Below are 19,607 nucleotides of genomic sequence, written 5' to 3' on the forward strand. Positions count from 1 at the left end.
AAGATGGATGGTTATACCCAGTGTGCTATACCCTTGTGCTCCCTTGTGCCTGACATTCAGTGATTGTACTCAGGTGCACGCCCTGAAAAATGCCAGAAGATGCAAATGAGGTTCTACTCCGCCATCTTAATGTGAAAACTCGCCGTATGACCTAAACGGTGTCTAATTTTGAACAAAAACAAACCAGAAAGTTTTCTTAATCTATGAGAAAATTACTGAACTTTATATGTTCTGAGGTCAGGTAAACCTTTCATCAATAGTGTACGAAAACAAACTAATTGAAATGTCCTTGAATCTTATCAGTTTGAAAATTTACAAAGAAATATCTGATTATTGCTTTGGTGTAAATCATTCGGCGTCAGTGAGCAAGTGATTATAAAACATCATTAACTTTGATGACATGTCAACTGTTAATCACGTGGTAATTAATCTTACGTTTGTTAAAGTTTTTTTATTCTAACAAAGTTTCAGGTATTCTATCAAGATTTAATTAAATGATTGTTTGCGTTTTCATCAATAGGAGGGACTTAATTGACTTTTAGTGAATTTATTACAAGAAATAGCTTTTGAAGTATCTTTTTTTTTTTGCAACAATGTTGCAGTCTTTATAAGAATGCAGATATACTGATTACCAGAACATGTACATTCTACCAACTACACTATGACTTCATGGCCCGAGGGATAAATATTATGACTAACCGAATTTTATTCAAACCAAAATATGTTTAATAAAACTGATTATCGTTTTAAATATGCAAATTTAATACTTACCTGTCTCAACATACATTTGTATCAAATCATTACTTTAGCTCTCTAATGCTTCAATCAGACTCGGGGTGAAGGAATACCTGTCTTTTTGATTTCCAGTGACTATCTTCTTTTTTCCGTATTCCAAATAACGTTTATATTTGTCAGTCTGAAAGTTAAACTTTCATGTTTCAGTTCGACAGTGAGTTTTTTTTTCAAATCTCAAGTTGTTATGCTTTCAGCTTAAAGATGTACGGCATGAGAACGTCAATTTATTTGTTGGATTCTATGATGACCAAAATGTTCCAGCAATAATAACAGATTTTTGTAGCAGGGGCAGCCTTGAGGTAAAAAAAAATGTCTGAATATAAACAGCAACCGTTACGATAAAGTGTATTATGGGGGCATTTTGTAAACAAAGACAATGCATGCACACATATTTATGCTGTTCATCTAACTAAAATTGCAGTTTGCAATGCTTTAAATGTGTGTTAGTTGGACTGAATAACTATGTTGTTCACACCAAACGCAAGTATTAAAAACTTCACACAGCAGTGAAAAGAAATATCAACAAACCATCATTGCGTCAAAATTAACTTGGGAAAGAATACCTCTCACATATTTTATGTTTGAACTAATTTTATGACACGTTCGTGTTATTCTAGAAAGCATCATCTTGTTATGTAGATATAATTACGGTATACTTAATTAAACCGCTTTATCTCTCCAGTATTTTATCAAATTTATATGCGTAATCAATTGTCATGGCTTTGAAGTTGACTTGATGCAAAGCACTGACAGGCACTCATTTTATTACAGGATGTTTTAAACAATAGCGACATTAAACTCGACTGGGACTTCAAAGTGTCTTTGCTTACAGATCTTATACGGGTAGGTGTAAACTAGTGCTTTTTAATGCCATGTAAAAATGTATTTCAGAAAAGTAAATGTATAATATATAACTGTTTTTTTAATGGTTTCCTCTAAGGAAGTACATTTTGAAATAATATATAAAATATTGTCCATGTCAGCTATTGATGATACGCCTTTCATACGTTTATTTGCACAAGATCTAAGAACATGCTGCCTCGTTTGAGATCTGAGATCAAAGATCACACAGATTTCAATTTATTATCATGCATATTGATATCCTAGGTCAAATAATACGTTTGAACTCGCACAAAATTTTAATAAATATACTTTAGATATCTGAATGGAATTCAAGTGTCCTTTCATCTATAAGAGAACTGATAGAATTACAAGATTATTTAATTCAGAATATTTATTGCAAGGTGAAACATATATGAATCTTTTATTGAATTTCGTTTATTGTAATTCGTATTACTTTTATATGTAATTTATATCACATATTCGTGTTTTATTACACATACTTATAGGACCAGTGCAATTTCTTTATTTCATTTACCTCTACGTACTGTACTCTCATTTGTTGGCAATAAATAGTAAAACATACAAATTGATTGTTCTGTGTAGCATATTTATATATATACCATATTCTTTAAAAGTCGGTAAAATTTGAAGAAAAGTACCAACTATATGTAGGCAAATTGACGTAAAATTGAAAAAGTTTAACTGTGCGTATTGTTTACTTGATAACTAACAATTTAGCTTTTGAAGCAAATGATATTGTGATGTACATTTAAAGGAATGTCATTTTAGGACTGGTCGTCTAACATGGCAGTGTGTGTAACCTCTTTATTTATCAAATAATAATTTATGAACAGTTCTTTTTTTATGTGTAAGACAGTTTACCACATAAACCCATTTTCAGTTTTCTTCCAGATATTTTACGTTGAACAGTTACCAGATACATTTCACTGTATTATTGCAATAGTTCACTTAAAATAAATGTTATAATTAAAGATACCTCTTATCAACATATGGTTTCAGGGAGTTAGATATATTCACAACAGTTCATTACGATGGCACGGCAACCTTAAATGTCGCAATTGTTTGATAGACAGTCGTTGGGTTCTCAAGGTTTCGGATTTCGGGCTTCCTAATCTATATGGTGCTATTAAGTTTCCGCCTAAATTCCAAGATTCAGGTACTGATTAATCTGTTTTGATATTATAATCTGATAACAATTATGGAATTTCAGATAGTTAACTTCCAATTATATATCAGTTATTTTTCATGTTTCAGTTTTCATTATAGAATGTGAGAGTTTCTTACTATGACTATTTGTTTTTTTGTGAATGAAATTGTTCTTTGCGAAGAACACTATCCAGCACCGACGGTATCAACATTCGAACAACTTCATGCCGAATTTAAACATACTAAAGTTAAGTCCAACTATAAAACTGTATCTTCAGTGATTATTTTGAGACAAAAACAAATTTCAAAGAAATAAATAAATATAGAAATACTACACTGTTACATTCTCTATATTGCATCACATTCTGCTTTTAAAATCTTCAGACACAAACGGATCATCAACTGGCTTCACATCCAGATATACATTCCTGTAGGGTTCCGTTTTATAAAGCTTCGTTCTTGGAATCAGGCGTTTCAATATATCTTCGCCCTTCTTGTTTTGATACATTTTAGATCACTTTTTCTATATGTCCTTGTCTTTCAGATCTCTTGTGTATGGCACCAGAACATCTAAGAGATCCAGTTCCTGGTTTGAAGGGTTCAGAAAAAGGAGACGTTTACAGCATTTCAATTATCATGCAGTGCGTGGTCTTGCGCTCTGGCCCTTACAGTACTTCCGGCTTGACACCCTCTGGTAAGAATGAAAGTTTTTTGTTGTTGATGCATTTCATGAACGGTTTTTGAACATTTACAGGACTATATCTCGGAAGCCCGAATATTGTATAAGGGTCTACTATTATTTTTCTGTACTTATCGTCGTTTACCAAACTCGGTGAAATTTCAGTAAAATTAACATTTTATTTGGTACAAACAGACATTTTGATATTTTATGTTTTAATTCGTTAGTATTAGTTATATCTTTAATTACAGTTTGTTAAACATTACTTAGAAGTCATTCGCCTATATGTGATTTCACGTATGAAAAAATAATTTAAACGGGTGTTCAGAGATTTAAACAATAACCTTATTTCTTCGGAATGTTTTATAAATTTCCCAAAAATAGCATTTATTTAGAAAAGAAAACATTACAACTTTTCTTTAAATGAAAAACAGCCCTAATTAATTCTAAAACCTCCCATGCAGCCTCCAGAATTCTAGATTTGAGCCGCACCATGAGAAAACCAACATATTGCGTTTGCGACCAGCATGGATCCAGACCAGCCTGCGCATCCGCGCAGTCTAGTCAGGATCCATGCTGTTCACTTTCAAAGCCTATTGCAATTAGAGAAACCGTTAGCGAACAGCATGGATCCTGACCAGACTGCGCGGACGCGCAGTCTGGTCTGCATCCATGCTGGTCGCAAACGCACTATGTTGGTTTTCTCATGATGCGGCTCATTTACTCGCTGTTAAACTTCTCCACAAGGAACATTTTCTGTCATATAGATAACTTCTGAAAAATGTGTACATGTAATAACAATGTCTCTATTTCTTGGGAGTATTTTGCAGGGATTATTGTCAATACATTTCTAGGACGCCTATTTTCAAGTTTTTTATGGTTCCCACTCACGTATACTAAGCAGTTCATCTGTTCAGACTTTATATACAATACTTATTATAATTTAAACTACACATTTCAATCCTGAGATGCACTTACAAAACCTAATTTGGCTCTAAATAATCCAATTTACTTATTCACTGATTTTCTCATCAGCTATTGCATTTCATTATTCTACGTTGATAAATATTCTAAGATGGCATTAATTTTACATAGACATAGAATTTTATCCCACTAATATATTTGCCTAGTACATCGATCAGAAGGATAAAGCATTAACATATTTATACGATTGATATGAATGAAACAGTGTGAGCACAAATAAATTTCACACACACACATTCTATATGTATTAGATAAAAATGACCTGTGATTCATGATTTTATCTCCATACCAAAGTTATGTAGCCCCCTGTCATGATAAATACATTCAAAATGTTTAACATACATAAAACAGATAGACTAACAGACAGACAGACAGACAGACGTGACCTCTCAAGGGCGCGAAATTCATTATCTAACAGTACAGACACATAGCAGTCTTACCAGAAGACAGGGCGAGACAAAGACCCTAGAGTATAGTGAGAAAGATGAAAACAAATGTTATATACAACAGGCGTCTCCTATTCTTTGGTGCCCAGTGCACAGTGCGCAGTGTGAAACACCGACAGAAGTGATGCCTTCTTCCTGAGAATAACAGTACTGGCTCCTTAATTGGGTGGGAGACACTAAAGAGCATCTGAGAAAGTTTCAGTGCCTGAACCGACAGTTGAACCCTAGATTGCAAGTCAAGCATGTTATTACTTAACAACCATGTCACATATGCATATAGTCTTTCTCATGTATTTGAAAGTGCCTCTAGTGCCTTTTATGACGGCAACATAAGCTGTGTTCTCTTCCCTTTTATTTTACATCAGAAAAAAAACAGCTATGTATGTGCTAACACGTAAATTTACAATGAAAACATTATTTCATGCAAAATAACATTAAGAAGATTATTTCGCCTAAAATGTAGGCTATCTTGGGTCCCATGCATCGAATAATAATGAGTAAAATCACTTACGATGGCAGACACGTATCCGAATATCTCGGACATTATCCAAGATAAAGGAATTTGTTGACAGAAATCAAATAATTATGCAGATTTTGAGAAGATTCCTTCAGCTAAAAGCCTTACAAATTTAGATAAAACTAGTACATCAGAGATATGTTGCCAGGCGTTTGCCCGTACAAAATATCTTAACGGCTCATCATTTGCTTCCCTAAGAAAGAGACTCACTTCCAGAATTAGGTCAGTTGTCTTGAAATAGAGAAAGTGTAAATAAAAAGTGAAAGTGAATCCATGTCTTTTCTGGCAATATTTCTTTGAAGAGCAGACCTATGACGTTGTGATATATAGCCTTGCCCCTGCAAACTGGTTAATGCACTCTGCACATCGTCTCATTGCCACCTATCTATATGAGCCGGGCCATGAGAAAACCAACATAGTGCATTTGCGACCAGCATGGATCCAGACCAGCCTGCGCATCCGCGCAGTCTGGTCAGGATCCATGCTGTTCGCTAACGAATTCTCTAATCACAATAGGCTTTGAAAGCGAACAGCATGGATCCTGACCAGACTGCGCGGATGCGCAGGCTGGTCTGGATCCATGCTGGTCACAAACGCACTATGTTGGTTATCTCATGGTACGGCTCATATGTTAAGTTGGAAAGTACTACTTTACCTTGAATAGATTATACGTTTTGCTACAGATTCGAAATATGACGTCAGATTTGAACTTTGAGCTCTCTTTTTGACCTTGACTGTTTACCTGCCTATCCGATGCTTGCGCTCTACACCTCATCCCACATACATATACCTATATGCAAAGTTTAAAATCAGTTCCTTGAACTTCGTCCGTTTTTTTAAAAACTGGCATAAAAATATGTAGTAAGTCTTTAGCTATTCTTTGTGTAGAACGTAAACATCAACTGCAGTCATAACAATTCGTTCACACCTTTATTGTTCTATAAAGATCTCTTGAAACAAGCCAAGCCTTTGTGAAACATACAAATAATTTCTTTTTTTTCAAAGAAATTCTACATAAACTGAAACATCCACCGCCACTACTACGTCCGTCAGTGAGTCACGGCACAGCGCCACCGCAGTACATACAACTGATGAAGGTTTGCTGGACGGAAAACCCGGAAATGCGACCTGGAATGGAGGAAATATACCAACAGTTCAAAACATTCACCGGTGGGAAGTAGGTTGATCATTTCATTATCAAGTTAATACATAAATTTACGTAAGTCAAATCTATAAAATAGATAATGTAAACTGATAAACTGATAGCATACAATAAAAGAATAAATGATGAAATGTTAGCAAATTTTATGTTTAGTGATATTGCGATGAACGTCATGTTTATACAAAAAGTGCGACAAAAATGTTCCTCTACCTGTTATTTGCTTCAAACTGCCTACCTGACTTGCATGTATATTAAATTCACATCAGTCATTTTAATTACGTCAGTGCGAAATCATGAACAGATCATAGAGTTTACAAGTTATCATTGATAATTACATTCACTGAATATTGTATTTAATTTTTAGAAAAATGAACATAGTAGACACAATGTTCCGTATGTTAGAGAAATACTCAACAGACCTTGAAGATCTTGTAAAAGACCGAACATTACAACTTGAAGAAGAAAAGAAAAAAACTGAGCTACTTCTGTATCGAATGCTGCCACGGTGAGAAAATGACAATTGAGATAATAGATTTAAAAGAAATCAAGAGGCTGACAGTATCACTACGATTTATCCTATCCGATTATCTGTAATACCCTTTCATAGAACTGTGTGATCTTGATTTATCAAATATGTTCACGACTTCTTTCTCACTGTAAAATCATTTAATGTAAAGGGCACAGTATTTAGTGGTTTTGTTCAAAAGAGCATTTTGCGTGGGGATATAAATTATTGGATTTCAAATTTTTAAAATAAAGAGAATGGGTATTTTGCTTGTTGGAATAAAATTTCATGAATAGACTTTTCTGGTCCTTTGTGAGCATGGAGTCTATTCAATATCTTTGTAATAGAGTTCCGCTTTAGCCGGTGCTAGTGGGCGTGAGGGATGCTGCACTTTCCATTACCTCTCATGAGCAGACTCAATCAAACCGAGTCTGCTATGTCTTTGCTTGGTTGCATACTGCGCTTTCAAGAGATCTTCTTATAGATTTTATTAACCAAATAATTCACGAAAATTAACCTCCAACGAAATTGATGAATTCATGGTATATTGCTCTTGCTTTTAGCGAGTGCCTGTAATGTGGCACAGTTCCAATTTGTTCGGATAATAATTTCAATCAAAAGATTGTTTTCTTTAATTTGATGCAGTGTCAGCGTTAACAGAGAATTGCCATGTTTTTTTGTAAAATGTTGTTAGTCCTAAGATATTATTTAAAAGAAACATGGCTACTAGGCAAAAAGGAAACTCATACATAGGTTTGGAGGTTTTGGTCTTCAAAGCTGCCATTCGTACTTTAATATATTAAACTGTAATACCAGTGTTAAAAAAGGAACTCTATTTAAAAGGCTTAAAAGGTTCAAGACTGGAAGTGTATTATTCATATTTTGGGACGAATTAAGTTGTTCATTTGAATTTCAGCTACAATGAATCATATACTTTTATTTTTATGTTACTCATATTGCCTATGTTTAATAAAAAACGCTCGTGTGCTCTTTTGTAGCATGTCTTGAATTCCCAGCGGATAAAATGTCCGCTTTAATCTGCCTGATAGTCAGCAAAAGCATCATTTAAGTGCCTTACTGGAGATACATCGGTCTGCTATGTATAGAATATGATTTTTATTCCAACAATGACCCAATCAGTGTAATCAATCTTGTGATGGACTACTTTATGTTTCTTTCTGACATAAAATGATAACGCGATGGCAAAATTGCATTCTTGGTGTTAGACCTGCGTTTGATCTCTCACGTTTGCTTAATAATGATCTTGAACTTTGCTTCTGTAACGATAAAAGCATAAGCTGATCCGTACATTAACTCAGAAGAGACTTTTAGTCCGATTCAGCGAAGCTTTAAGAAACAAGTGTTCATATTACATATAAAGGATTGTATGTTTTTGGAGAAAAGTGCGTACGTAATAAGTTGTACGTGTGTGTATGTGTTTTTAAACTCATACGTGCGCACGTAATAAGTTATACGTGCGCAGATGTTTTTTCTACTAATATGTACGCTGATGTTTTTTTATACCAATACGTGCGGTGATGTTTTTTAATTAGCTATTACGTGCGCACGCAATAAGTTATACGTGTGCAGATGTTTTTTCTACTTTATGTGCAGTGATGTTTTTATACTCATACGTGCGCACGTATTAGTTATTACGTGCGCACGTACTAGTATAAAAATACATATGTCACCTCTGTGCCACCGTAATTAGAAGACGTGCAGAAAATTCTTATCAGTTACGTCTGTTTCAGACGAACTATTTTCTTTGTTCTAAGGTCAGATTTTTACATATGAATTCATTTTGTTAATTAGATAATGCGGTTATTTGGAAACGAGTTGTTTTAAAGTAATCTCTGGCACTGGTTATCATGTACAAATCTGTTTATATGTGTGATATAGTTATATGTAATTCTTTTATTTTTTGAAAAAAGAATACATCTATCCGTATTGACAATTTAGCATTACCTTTTGAAGAATACATTTGCTTTGGTGTCCATATCATTTTCAGTACGAAATAATGGTATTCGATATAATTCATTATTCATCTCCGCAGGGTAGTTGCAGACAGTCTAAAATGTGGACGAACTGTGCAGGCCGAACAGTTTTCGGAAGTAACAATATACTTCTCGGATATTGTCGGGTTTACCACAATTTCTGCAAATAGTACTCCTATGCAAGTGGTTGATCTACTGAATGACCTTTATACCATGTTTGATGCAACTATAGACGCTTATGATGTGTATAAAGTAAGTAGTTACATTTTTTTTTTATTTAAAAGCGATATATTCTTCTAGACTAATAAGTGTTAACACAGTATATAAGCTATCAAACAATTTGTAGCTCCATTACTTAGAGGTATCTCTAAGAATTTCCAATATCACAACCATGAGTTTATTTTACACTGACAAAACAATAAGGAAAAACATCCGGCAATATATCTTTTTTCAAAACAGAAACTTAATTATGTGGAAAGTTTATTCAGTGAAATTCTTTTATTAGCACCATTACTTTGATAATGTTAACTTGCAACTATTTATATTTATATACAATTGAAGATATAGTAACGAAAGTTTTTATACTTTATATTTTTAAAACATTCATTGGGAGACCAGCGCAATCAATTTACTAGTTTTAGTATAAGATATAAGATTTATATATATTCTCGATATCGACATTATGGATAAAATCCCGTTTTCCGGTATAAACCACTAATAAACGCCCGTTCCCGTTTTCACGGTGAGAGGGTATCGGCCATTACGCTACATGGCGGTAGTGTTTAGATTATCCTTTTTTAAAGTTTTAAACAAAGAAAATGAATAAAAAAAAGTATTGCATATTATCATTAAACATTGTTGTAATTAAGATAAAGCAAAAATATCCTCAAAGTATACTTTATTTTTGGAATTTTATCTTTTATTCTACACTGCCGCTTCCGTGGCTCGATACTGAAGGTGTGAATTTTTTTGCGTTTTTCAAGATAAGCAGATTATTTTTGCAAAAAAAAAATGTTGCCGAAGTCGTAGAATAGTATTTCCATTGTGAGAAAGTAAGATCTTTCATAAATTCTTATCTTCTGGCAAAAATAATCATTCATATTGTACACGGTCTTTATATCGGTTAATCTCGCCGACCCCCCTGACCCTATGTACGGAAATACCGGAAAACGGGATTTATCAATAATGTCGATATGGTCGAGATTTTAATGCTTGATTCAGCTGAATTGCAAAAATGGTTATGAACTTAACACGTCTCCGAATGATTCCTGTTCTATCAAATGGCAAAAGGAGCCTCAACGTAAGATGTCTCTCTATATACCTTTTGGGAACAAATACTCTTGTGGAGTAGCCGATACGACATGCGATTATTCACGGTTTCATAGTCAGTGTTTTAAATTTTTGCTCATGACTTGCAATATACAGTTGCGGATTTATATATCCATTCCAAATTAACTTTACACATTTGGCAGTAACTTACAAAGTACATATAAATCCGCCACGTTTCAATTGTACCCGGCAAGAAAGCAATTAGAGCAATTTCTTATACAAGCTGACACGTTTTTAGTGAAAGCAAAATGTGTAAGTCGCATAAGTAACTCGAAGAGATGCTAGACTTCTTTTTCTATTGTAGGTTGAGACAATAGGAGACGCTTACATGGTATGTAGCGGATTGCCGATCAGAAACGGCAATCGCCATGCGGGAGAAATCTCCACGATGGCTTTAGATCTGCTCTCTCAGTGCGGCAATTTTACCATCAAACATATGCATGAAGTGCCACTCAGGGTCAGAATTGGACTTCATTCAGGTATAAAACTCATTTTCAAGACACTTCCTCTGGTTTTTCGTATTCTGCTGAAATAACTTTAATTTGATTGTTTACCTCATATTCAGATATAACTTGAATCAAATTCGATAGAATGTAATGACTTGATTTTAATGAATCCTTCAGAGTCCCATATTATGGGTGACAATTTAAACAATAATGAGGTCAAGCTCTTGAGCTGCATAAAATATCGTTACGAAACCCCTTGCCTTTATACTAAATAACCCGCTACTTTCATGCAAGATTAAATGACAGATAAATACCAGGGTATCGGGAAAATACAGACATATATCAAATCTCCGACAAATTGCAGGTCCAGCGGTTGCAGGCGTTGTTGGGTTAACAATGCCGAGGTACTGTTTATTCGGGGATACCGTTAATACTGCATCTAGAATGGAATCAACTGGTGCAGGTAAATAGAAAATATAGTATAGTTTGTTATTTGAAGCGGAAACAGAACCTGTTTACCTATAAATAAATACAAATTAAGCTATTACAGCCTGCCTTCTAATTTCTAAATGTACACTATACGATAAAGTTTTATACAATCTAGTAACATTGGTATTTCAATTTTCCTTCTGATTGAAAATAATCGAAAATGGAGTATTTGTATTTAATTTGGTAAATTACATTCTTTTCACACTACCACTGTTTACTTTTGAAGGTTTAACTTAATTAACTAAATTACACTGATTCTAAGTAATATACAACCACTATATCATCTCATAGAAACAATACAAGACACTCTCCATATGTGGACAATGACTTACATAATTAATGAGGTTAAATCTATAGTCTTGTTTTTCCTAAATGCATTGTCAAAGTCCTGACACTAGATGACTTGATGTATATTTGTTTTTATGTTTGTAATTTTGTTGAGGCGTGTCGCATGCCTACACTACTGAAGATGTCACGTTTACTTGCATGTTTTAGTGGATCTTGCTTATCTTTACTTTTAAGCGTATCGAATACATATCAGTGACACTGTGAAAATTATCCTTGACTCTCTTGGTGGCTATCAAACAGAATACAGGGGCGAGGTTGAACTCAAGGTAAGTATAAACAACAAATATAGCATATATTTCATATTTACCTACTTTAAGGCATGCAGATAAACCCACAAACAGTGGACCCCAAAATATTTCCTTCATTTTTCTATTTTTTCCTTTTCCTGAGTCGACTTAAATAGCATATCGAGTGTTATTGTGTGCTATATTTATTGCATTAAATCATATTCTGGATAATATATGCAATTGCACAATTATTTACATCAACATACTTATGATAGAAATAAAAAGGGTTAGTAAAGGTTATTTACCACTTATTAGTTTGAAGGAAAATTAAATGTCGCTACTAAACGGTCGCAAATGATTCCTTCGATACCATGAACACATGATTGACAAGATATTGTTATGTACTTGTGTTACCATTACTTTTGCCATACGTCCATCATCAATATGATATGACACGATGATCAACCTGTGCGGTACTGAATTTGTAATTAAACCACTTGTATGCGACTGCGGCTATATGGTGTCCTTACGATATACAACCAGCTGTACGAACAAAGCTCTAATTGTAGACTTGTTGTTGCAACAATAAGTGACCTGTTAAGGTTTTTTTTTTATTAATTATTACACGGACAATTCAGAATAAGATATTTAACTGCAGAAACAGTGCGCGTTCCGATTAAGAAGTTTCTTCCATTTAAAGAGATATTTATTGATAGAATTGCCTCAAAAGACGTATAGGCTACTAAATTTGTCAACTATTTGAGTTCCGATATAAACCGAACTATAATTTACGGAGTGTGTCGCTGCCTATTGGAAATGACAGTCTTGTTTAGGTTACATCATTAAGTGATATACTCGTTTCCACGTTTTAATGTGGTAGGTGAAAGCTTACAAGAGGTGTAATATCGACAACTCTGATATTGTTCTAGTGCAAATTAACAAACCTAATTTCTTTTTGCCAAAGATAAAAAAGATAAAATAAGTTCTCAATGTTAGGTCACACTTGTTACCCCAGCTAATTTACTGCAAATCTGATAAAAACACAAATCAACATGGCAAATCTGATAATGTGATTTAGTACTGATGAATATTCTTCAACAATAAGCTTAGGGCAAAGTTGGAACTAATTTATCAAATCCGGGATAATTAGATGCCTTTGTTAACTGATATGATTCCAGGATTTTTATTTCAATCACGCAGTCTTTGTGTGTTTCAAATGAGTAAAGTTGCACAGGGATAATTACTTCGCCATTCGTCCAAATGTTTTACCAGACATGTATTTTCACAACGGTATTTTTTTATAAAATTTAGATAATAACTAAATCAAAACTTCTTTCGCAGCCGCAGTAATGATGTGTAAATAAAATCAAATATACAATGTTTTTAAAAAGTCAGATTGTGTTTGTACAGACAGGTAATATGGAATAGTCCAAATGTTAAAACCGGTACTTATCAGAATAATAATTGTGTACAGAATCTGTAGCATAAGGACATGGAACATGACTGAAAGGTCAGAAATGAAATTGTTTCTTTACAACTGTTTGTAGGGAAAGGGTATGGCTAAAACCTACTGGCTGACAGGGAAAGATGGGTTCACGAAAGAACTACCGGATCCGCCACCATTAACGACGTATGTATGAACATCGTATTGCAGTCCCTGTACATTTTCCCAAACAGTCGATTTGTCTGTTTATACTTTATCATTGCCTAGTGTGTGTATATCTGGCAGGAGGTCGGCAGTGTAGTGTCTGGCAGGAGGTCGGCAGTGCAGTGTTGGTTAATTAAATATGAAAAGGGTTATCAAATGAATGAACTCCAAATCAATGAAGATAATGTTAGGTTTTACATGTAGTAAGGTTTTGCATTGGAATTTTTATATAGAAAGAATGTATTTTATCACATGTTTGACGTCGCGGGAGTGTAATAAAGCCATTAAATAAAAATGATAATACACTAGTGTAATAAAGCTTTGACGTCGACGTCATTTACAGTATAGGAGACGTTGGTCAAATTGGCTTGTTTATATAGTAAAAGAAAGTAGATTTGTTGTTGTTTCGACAGGAAAGGATAACATGTGATAAAAAGAATATTACATTTGTGACTTTCCAGATTGAATATATTAAACTCGTTGAATAAAATTGATAAAATGCTCGGCAGAGCCTCGCATTTTATTATTTTATTCAACTCGTTTAATAAATTCAATATGAAGAGGCACTCATGTAATATCCTCTATATAGTAATATGTACATATACGGTTAAGGGTGTGTGTTCGACTTTTTATTAGTTTATCAGTCATATAAAGGACGGTGTAACACAACATAATGTTACATACACTGTATATAGTATATTTGAATTAAAGCGTTTAAATATTAACTCAATAAATAGAAGTAATCATTCACATAGTTGTTGAAAATAGAGGATTTCACCTTTTTTCATTTCTTCAAAAATGTCACGATCAAATACATTTGCAACTTATAAAAGAGTTTACAATAATACATGTATATATTGCAGCCATAATATTAAGAACGTTATTTGCAGCTGTTATATATATATCGTTCATTTTGTTCTTTCTAGAATCTCTTTCTTCCTGCATGTATATATTGACGTCAGGCATATTTTCTAAATTCACAGCTGTCTTCAATTACAGATATTTTGTTCCTCTGTCTATAAGTTAAATCTATAGAACAAGTTAATGTTTTCATGTACATGTAACTTATTAACTTTGCATTATGATGCAATGTTTGGCATAATCGCATAAAAAGCATGGAACAAATAACTTAAAAGGTAATTATTATACTGGTATATTTCTGCAAACCACATATTCACTTATTTATGTAGGCAGACTTTCATAGTTGTTTTATTTATTTTTTCTGCTTCTTTCAAGTGGAGACAATCATGGGTAGGTAACAATTAGAATGTTCATGTGGCAGGATCTTATATAATCATTAAGATTTAAGTTGAATATATCATCAGAATATAAGTGTATTATAACTCACATATGTGTCTGTGATATTGTTTTATTTTGAGTTCATGTCATATGAAACAGTGTTACAGCTAAATGCGGTGGTTATTATTCCGAAGCTATGTTCGTACAGACAATCCTGCTTTCTGCACATAACTGACAATTTATCCACATGTTTCCAGTTAATATACTCTGGAAGAATAGAACGCAACAAAGCAAAATAATTGCAGATTTGGTACAAATGGGTCTGTTCTTGAAAAGAACGGAAAAATGTTATACTCACGGACAGAGGTTTTTTGCTTTGCACGGGTTCCAAAAGTGCGATTGCCTTATTTGAAGACATGCATTCTCAAGGTTATTAGGCTGGCAACAATTAAATACGAGTCTCATAAACACAGATATTTTGTCCGTTATTTCATTTTTGCTTTAAGGCCATAATCTTCGATTTACCGAATGAAATCATAACATTGTGATGATCAAATATTTGTATTTGTTTCTAGGCTGTCACTTGAGAAATTTATTGGCGGTGCTAAGAAAGGAAAAGCTGATGTGAGCAAATTACCATCGAAGCGTATTTCATCAACAGCCTCACCGTTTTTCCGATCTAAAACCCATGTTCTTGAAGACAGTGTTAGCAATTCTAAACTGTCAGAGCAACGGGTAAGAAACTCAATAATCCATGTGTCTCCAAAACAAGAGTCTCAAGATAGCAGAAGTAACCTTAATGATAATTTAAATGTGACTGATGTAAAATGTCAGAGTGAATTTACTAGTGAAGATATTGACACACGAGAATATTCACCAATTGATAAGCATCAGCAAGGAATGACTAAGGCAGATTTAGAAGTGGTGAACACACAAACGGAATGTATTCAGGATCAATATGTATGCACAGATCATATACAAAACAGTGCAATCGACAATAATAAAGATTTGTGTAACAGTAAAGAAACAACACGACAGTTAAAATCTGATTTAGATTCACTAAATGAAAATGACATAGACGATCATGTCCGTGAGTCAAAGATAAGCGTTAAACCTTGCAATACAGATGACAGGCATGTGACATTTAGAAAACTGCGCACCAAAGACATTGTCAAAAATACACTGAATGAGGACAGTGAATATGTTATTACAAATGTAAAAAATAAAAATGGTTCGTTTGATATACACGATATAAACCTGAATTCACCAAAGCGGAAGACAATTGAAACAAGGACTAGGAAGTCTAGTTCTACATCACCACGGATAAAATCGTCCTCGGGTGTGTACCAGAATAAATCCAGAAAACCAAATGAAACGAACAATGGATCTAAACGAAGACGTTCAAGTTTTCAAGAAAGCCTCGTATAAAAATTCAGTCAAATAGTGAATATCCAGTCCCTGTTCTTGTTTTGTTGTGTTCGAAAATGATCAGGGTTAGTAGGCTCTAGCATAGACCTGGTATGGGGAACGAGCATTACATTTTGGCAATGCTTACTTAAACTTGTCCTTTGGCGAAATACTAATGTCATATGACAGTTGTTCAAAAAAGACGGACTAAAAGGGAAATTCGGTTGTATTTGACGTACAATGTAAACAATATACTTGACCAGGTTCTAATTGAGTATATAGATTTTGCCAACATTGTTTTGCAGATGCTTGGTAACATATTCACAGCCACAGGTCAGACGAAATATAATAACTATAATGCTTGATTTTGTATGATGAAAATGTTTACATTCAAGGTATACCATCCATAATTGGCAATAACTAAAATGCTATATATGTATAAAAATCATATGTTTAGAGACATACATATGCTAAGCTCGAGACTTACAGGTCAAGGGGTTCTAAAGATATTGAGCGGAGTCGGTTTTTTGTACTAACAGTCACTTTGCCCTTGACCTTTGACCCACTAACCACAGAATTAATAGAGCCATTCACTACCCATGAGCAGTGTTCAAATCAAGTTATCAAGTTAGAGCATCATAGTTCAAAACATTTCTTAAATTGAGAGTAAACGAAATTGGTAACGGACAGGCAGACGTACAAGAGGACCTGTGCAATCACATAACACGTCGTATAAAAGGCGTATAAAACATATAAAAGTAAACGGTTCTTAAACCAACACATTGAAAATAACTAAAATCAATAGTTCAGAGTCTAACATTGAAAATAGCTAAAATCAGTAGTTCAGAGATTATGTCACAAAGAGCTTCAAGTTGTCCTTATATGATATTGATCGGAGATTTAGAAAATTTTTGAGTATTCCAGGAGGTTTTCAGTTATGGACGGAATACGAAAAAAAATGTTGATTACCTTGTGTTTTTTTTTTTCTTCAAACTTTGTTACACTTTTTAAATCATTGCATCTACAAAATACAATTTCTTGTAATAATTAAACGTCAGTGAATATCCACTGTTACATCTGAAAAATTACTTTAAAGAAATTATGAATGTTTCTGAGATGAACTTTGTAACCGAAATGGAAATCTTGAATTTCGGTAAAAAATCTACGAACTTCCAAAAGTAAATTAATACATACGAGGTTTGTACTTTATTAATTATACAAATACATAACGAGGCAACATCAATTTAGCTTTAGCCAAGTTGTAACCAACATGTTGTAATAAACCCTGGTTTAGACTGTTTTCACATACTATAGTTGAGTTGAGTGATATTGATTTTCATGTTAACATCATAATATTGTGATATTCCAGTGATTTGTTGCAAGTTCCTAAATTTGTCATGAATACGGTAACTAACTAGAATATTTTTACTGTTACCCTTTAAGGGAGTTATTTTTATTTGTACCTCTGAATTATAGATATATGTGTTCAGTTCTTTGTGAATAATGTTCGTTTCATGAGAATTTTCTTTTTTGTTTTTGATTTTGATGTGACGTTATTTTAACTTATTGAAACTTGATATTTACAAAACGTTTTTCAGAATAAAATGTGATATAATTTGTAAGTTATTGTTACCTTATCAATAAACTTATGGTACCCTTTGAAAATCAAACACTAATTATCAATTTGTGCATTGAATTCTAGACTTGAAAGTGTCCTCAGTAGATAATTTGTTTTAAGCCAAGAGGTGAAAACTGTCTGCATCGTTTGTTTACAAATGCTTATAACATGGACAATCATTTAATAAACATTATCATTATTTTTTAAGTTTAAATGTCAAATAAAAGAGACAGCGTTCAGTGCGTAGAAATATCAACATTTTTAATGAAGCACCAATAAGAAATAGTATACTTAAAGAGTTCTTAGTATAGCACAAGCGTATATGAAATCAATCTGTTCATATCGCGCATAAATTCATTCAATGTAAACGATCTGACGTCAAATAATGTTACAATGACATATTGATGTAAGGCTTGTATTTATTTACAAGAGTTGGCATGTTCTGATTTAAGTGTATTGGAATGTATTTTATTATCTCTAAAAATGTAATAAAAACACAATATGTGGATCGGCAGCATGGCACCAGTTGAGCATTTTAGACGACTTCAAAATTATAAAATTAATGTCTTACCTTTTATGTTTTTGTTTGGCTCTGCAAGTGATTAGCAGTTAGCATGTGTCAGTTTCCCGTAAGCAAAACTTTATTTACCACATTGACATAATATGTATAAATAGTTTCTGTTGTTATTTGGTTTAAGTCGCGCCGATACAATATTTGATCGTCTGGCAATTTTCCAGCTAGAGGAGGAGGACACAATTTGACCTTCTTTGAAATATATCAGGCACAAATGCAGGCACTGGGGTAGAACCGCCGACGTTCCACTTGATATCTTGATGACTTACTTGCATTTAGTAACTTCACTTAGGGACAAGTGATTCAAAGTCAGCGACCTTAACTACTCGGCCATGTATGTCCCTATTGATCCTATATAAGTCTTGTCGCAACAGGTTTTAAACAGGAACACAAAGAAAATGACGACCGCATCGGGAAATAATTTTTTTAAATACGCACGATGCACCTACAGTAAGGATAAGATACATATATAAAGACACTTTGGTATATAACATATGTGCTGTGTTCTCAGTCAGGGTTAGGGTAAGATGTAAAACATATTTTGTTGTCTTTAATCATGTGTATTAAAACGGAAAACGAACTAGAAAAACAGATTTGATTTTGTCAACTACACCCGCAGTCGAAGAAATGTCCTTATTTTTACGGTTTTCAGCTGTCTTGACCCCCGCCCCTTCAGCGACTTCATAAAATAGTTGATAACATAACTTGCTTTGTTTTCCCGTTTAAGTAATAATTAAAGTGGAAATGTGTGCCTAAAGACCATTATGTATGTACTCAATAACTGTTTTCATCTTTTCCCATAAAATATCTACAGTCGAAGTTATTGAATATAGTCTTTGCATTCAATAGTGTTAAACTGTTGCACTGAGAAAAAAAATCTGAAATGCGTAATGCATTTCAATAATAACGATTAATATATCATATAGATATTATTTTCCCTTAAGGTCACACTAACTTTGAAATAGAGAACATGAATTGGTAAGGGTCAACAAACCAATACTTTGTGTAAAATAGCTTTCTAAATTAAGAAAGAGATATGTATGGTTTCACCACGTCAGCGGCTTTGCCGCCTGATAGCACTGTTAACCTAGAAAATTCCTACACTACTCCAAACTTGTTGCTTCAGTGCAAGTCAATATTGTCTGAGAACTAGAACAGATCTACCAGAACATAACATGTCTAACCAAAAT

The 19,607-nt window shown here is 33.6% G+C and overlaps 1 protein-coding gene across 2 annotated transcripts in view; it reads left to right on the forward strand.

Annotated features, from left to right (window-relative positions):
* The window catches only part of LOC123554762 (retinal guanylyl cyclase 2-like), an 89,576-nt gene extending 71,587 nt beyond the window's left edge, over positions 1-17,989 (forward strand). Inside the window, exons 9-21 of one of the 2 annotated variants that reach the window (XM_045345074.2) lie at positions 990-1,094; positions 1,567-1,638; positions 2,659-2,815; positions 3,350-3,499; positions 6,437-6,608; positions 6,958-7,098; positions 9,152-9,344; positions 10,726-10,900; positions 11,232-11,330; positions 11,879-11,970; positions 13,479-13,561; positions 14,816-14,830; positions 15,394-17,989. In XM_045345074.2, coding sequence (XP_045201009.2) covers positions 990-1,094; positions 1,567-1,638; positions 2,659-2,815; positions 3,350-3,499; positions 6,437-6,608; positions 6,958-7,098; positions 9,152-9,344; positions 10,726-10,900; positions 11,232-11,330; positions 11,879-11,970; positions 13,479-13,561; positions 14,816-14,830; positions 15,394-16,246 — 2,307 coding nt within the window. In that variant the 3' untranslated portion in view covers positions 16,247-17,989. The remainder of the gene's footprint in view (positions 1-989; positions 1,095-1,566; positions 1,639-2,658; positions 2,816-3,349; positions 3,500-6,436; positions 6,609-6,957; positions 7,099-9,151; positions 9,345-10,725; positions 10,901-11,231; positions 11,331-11,878; positions 11,971-13,478; positions 13,562-14,815; positions 14,831-15,393) is intronic. The other variant, XM_045345075.2, reaches the window with a different exon arrangement.
* Positions 17,990-19,607: the final 1,618 nt, after the last annotated feature.

This window comes from Mercenaria mercenaria, chromosome 7 (genome assembly GCF_021730395.1).
Source record: "Mercenaria mercenaria strain notata chromosome 7, MADL_Memer_1, whole genome shotgun sequence".
Taxonomy (NCBI): Eukaryota; Metazoa; Mollusca; class Bivalvia; order Venerida; family Veneridae; genus Mercenaria; species Mercenaria mercenaria.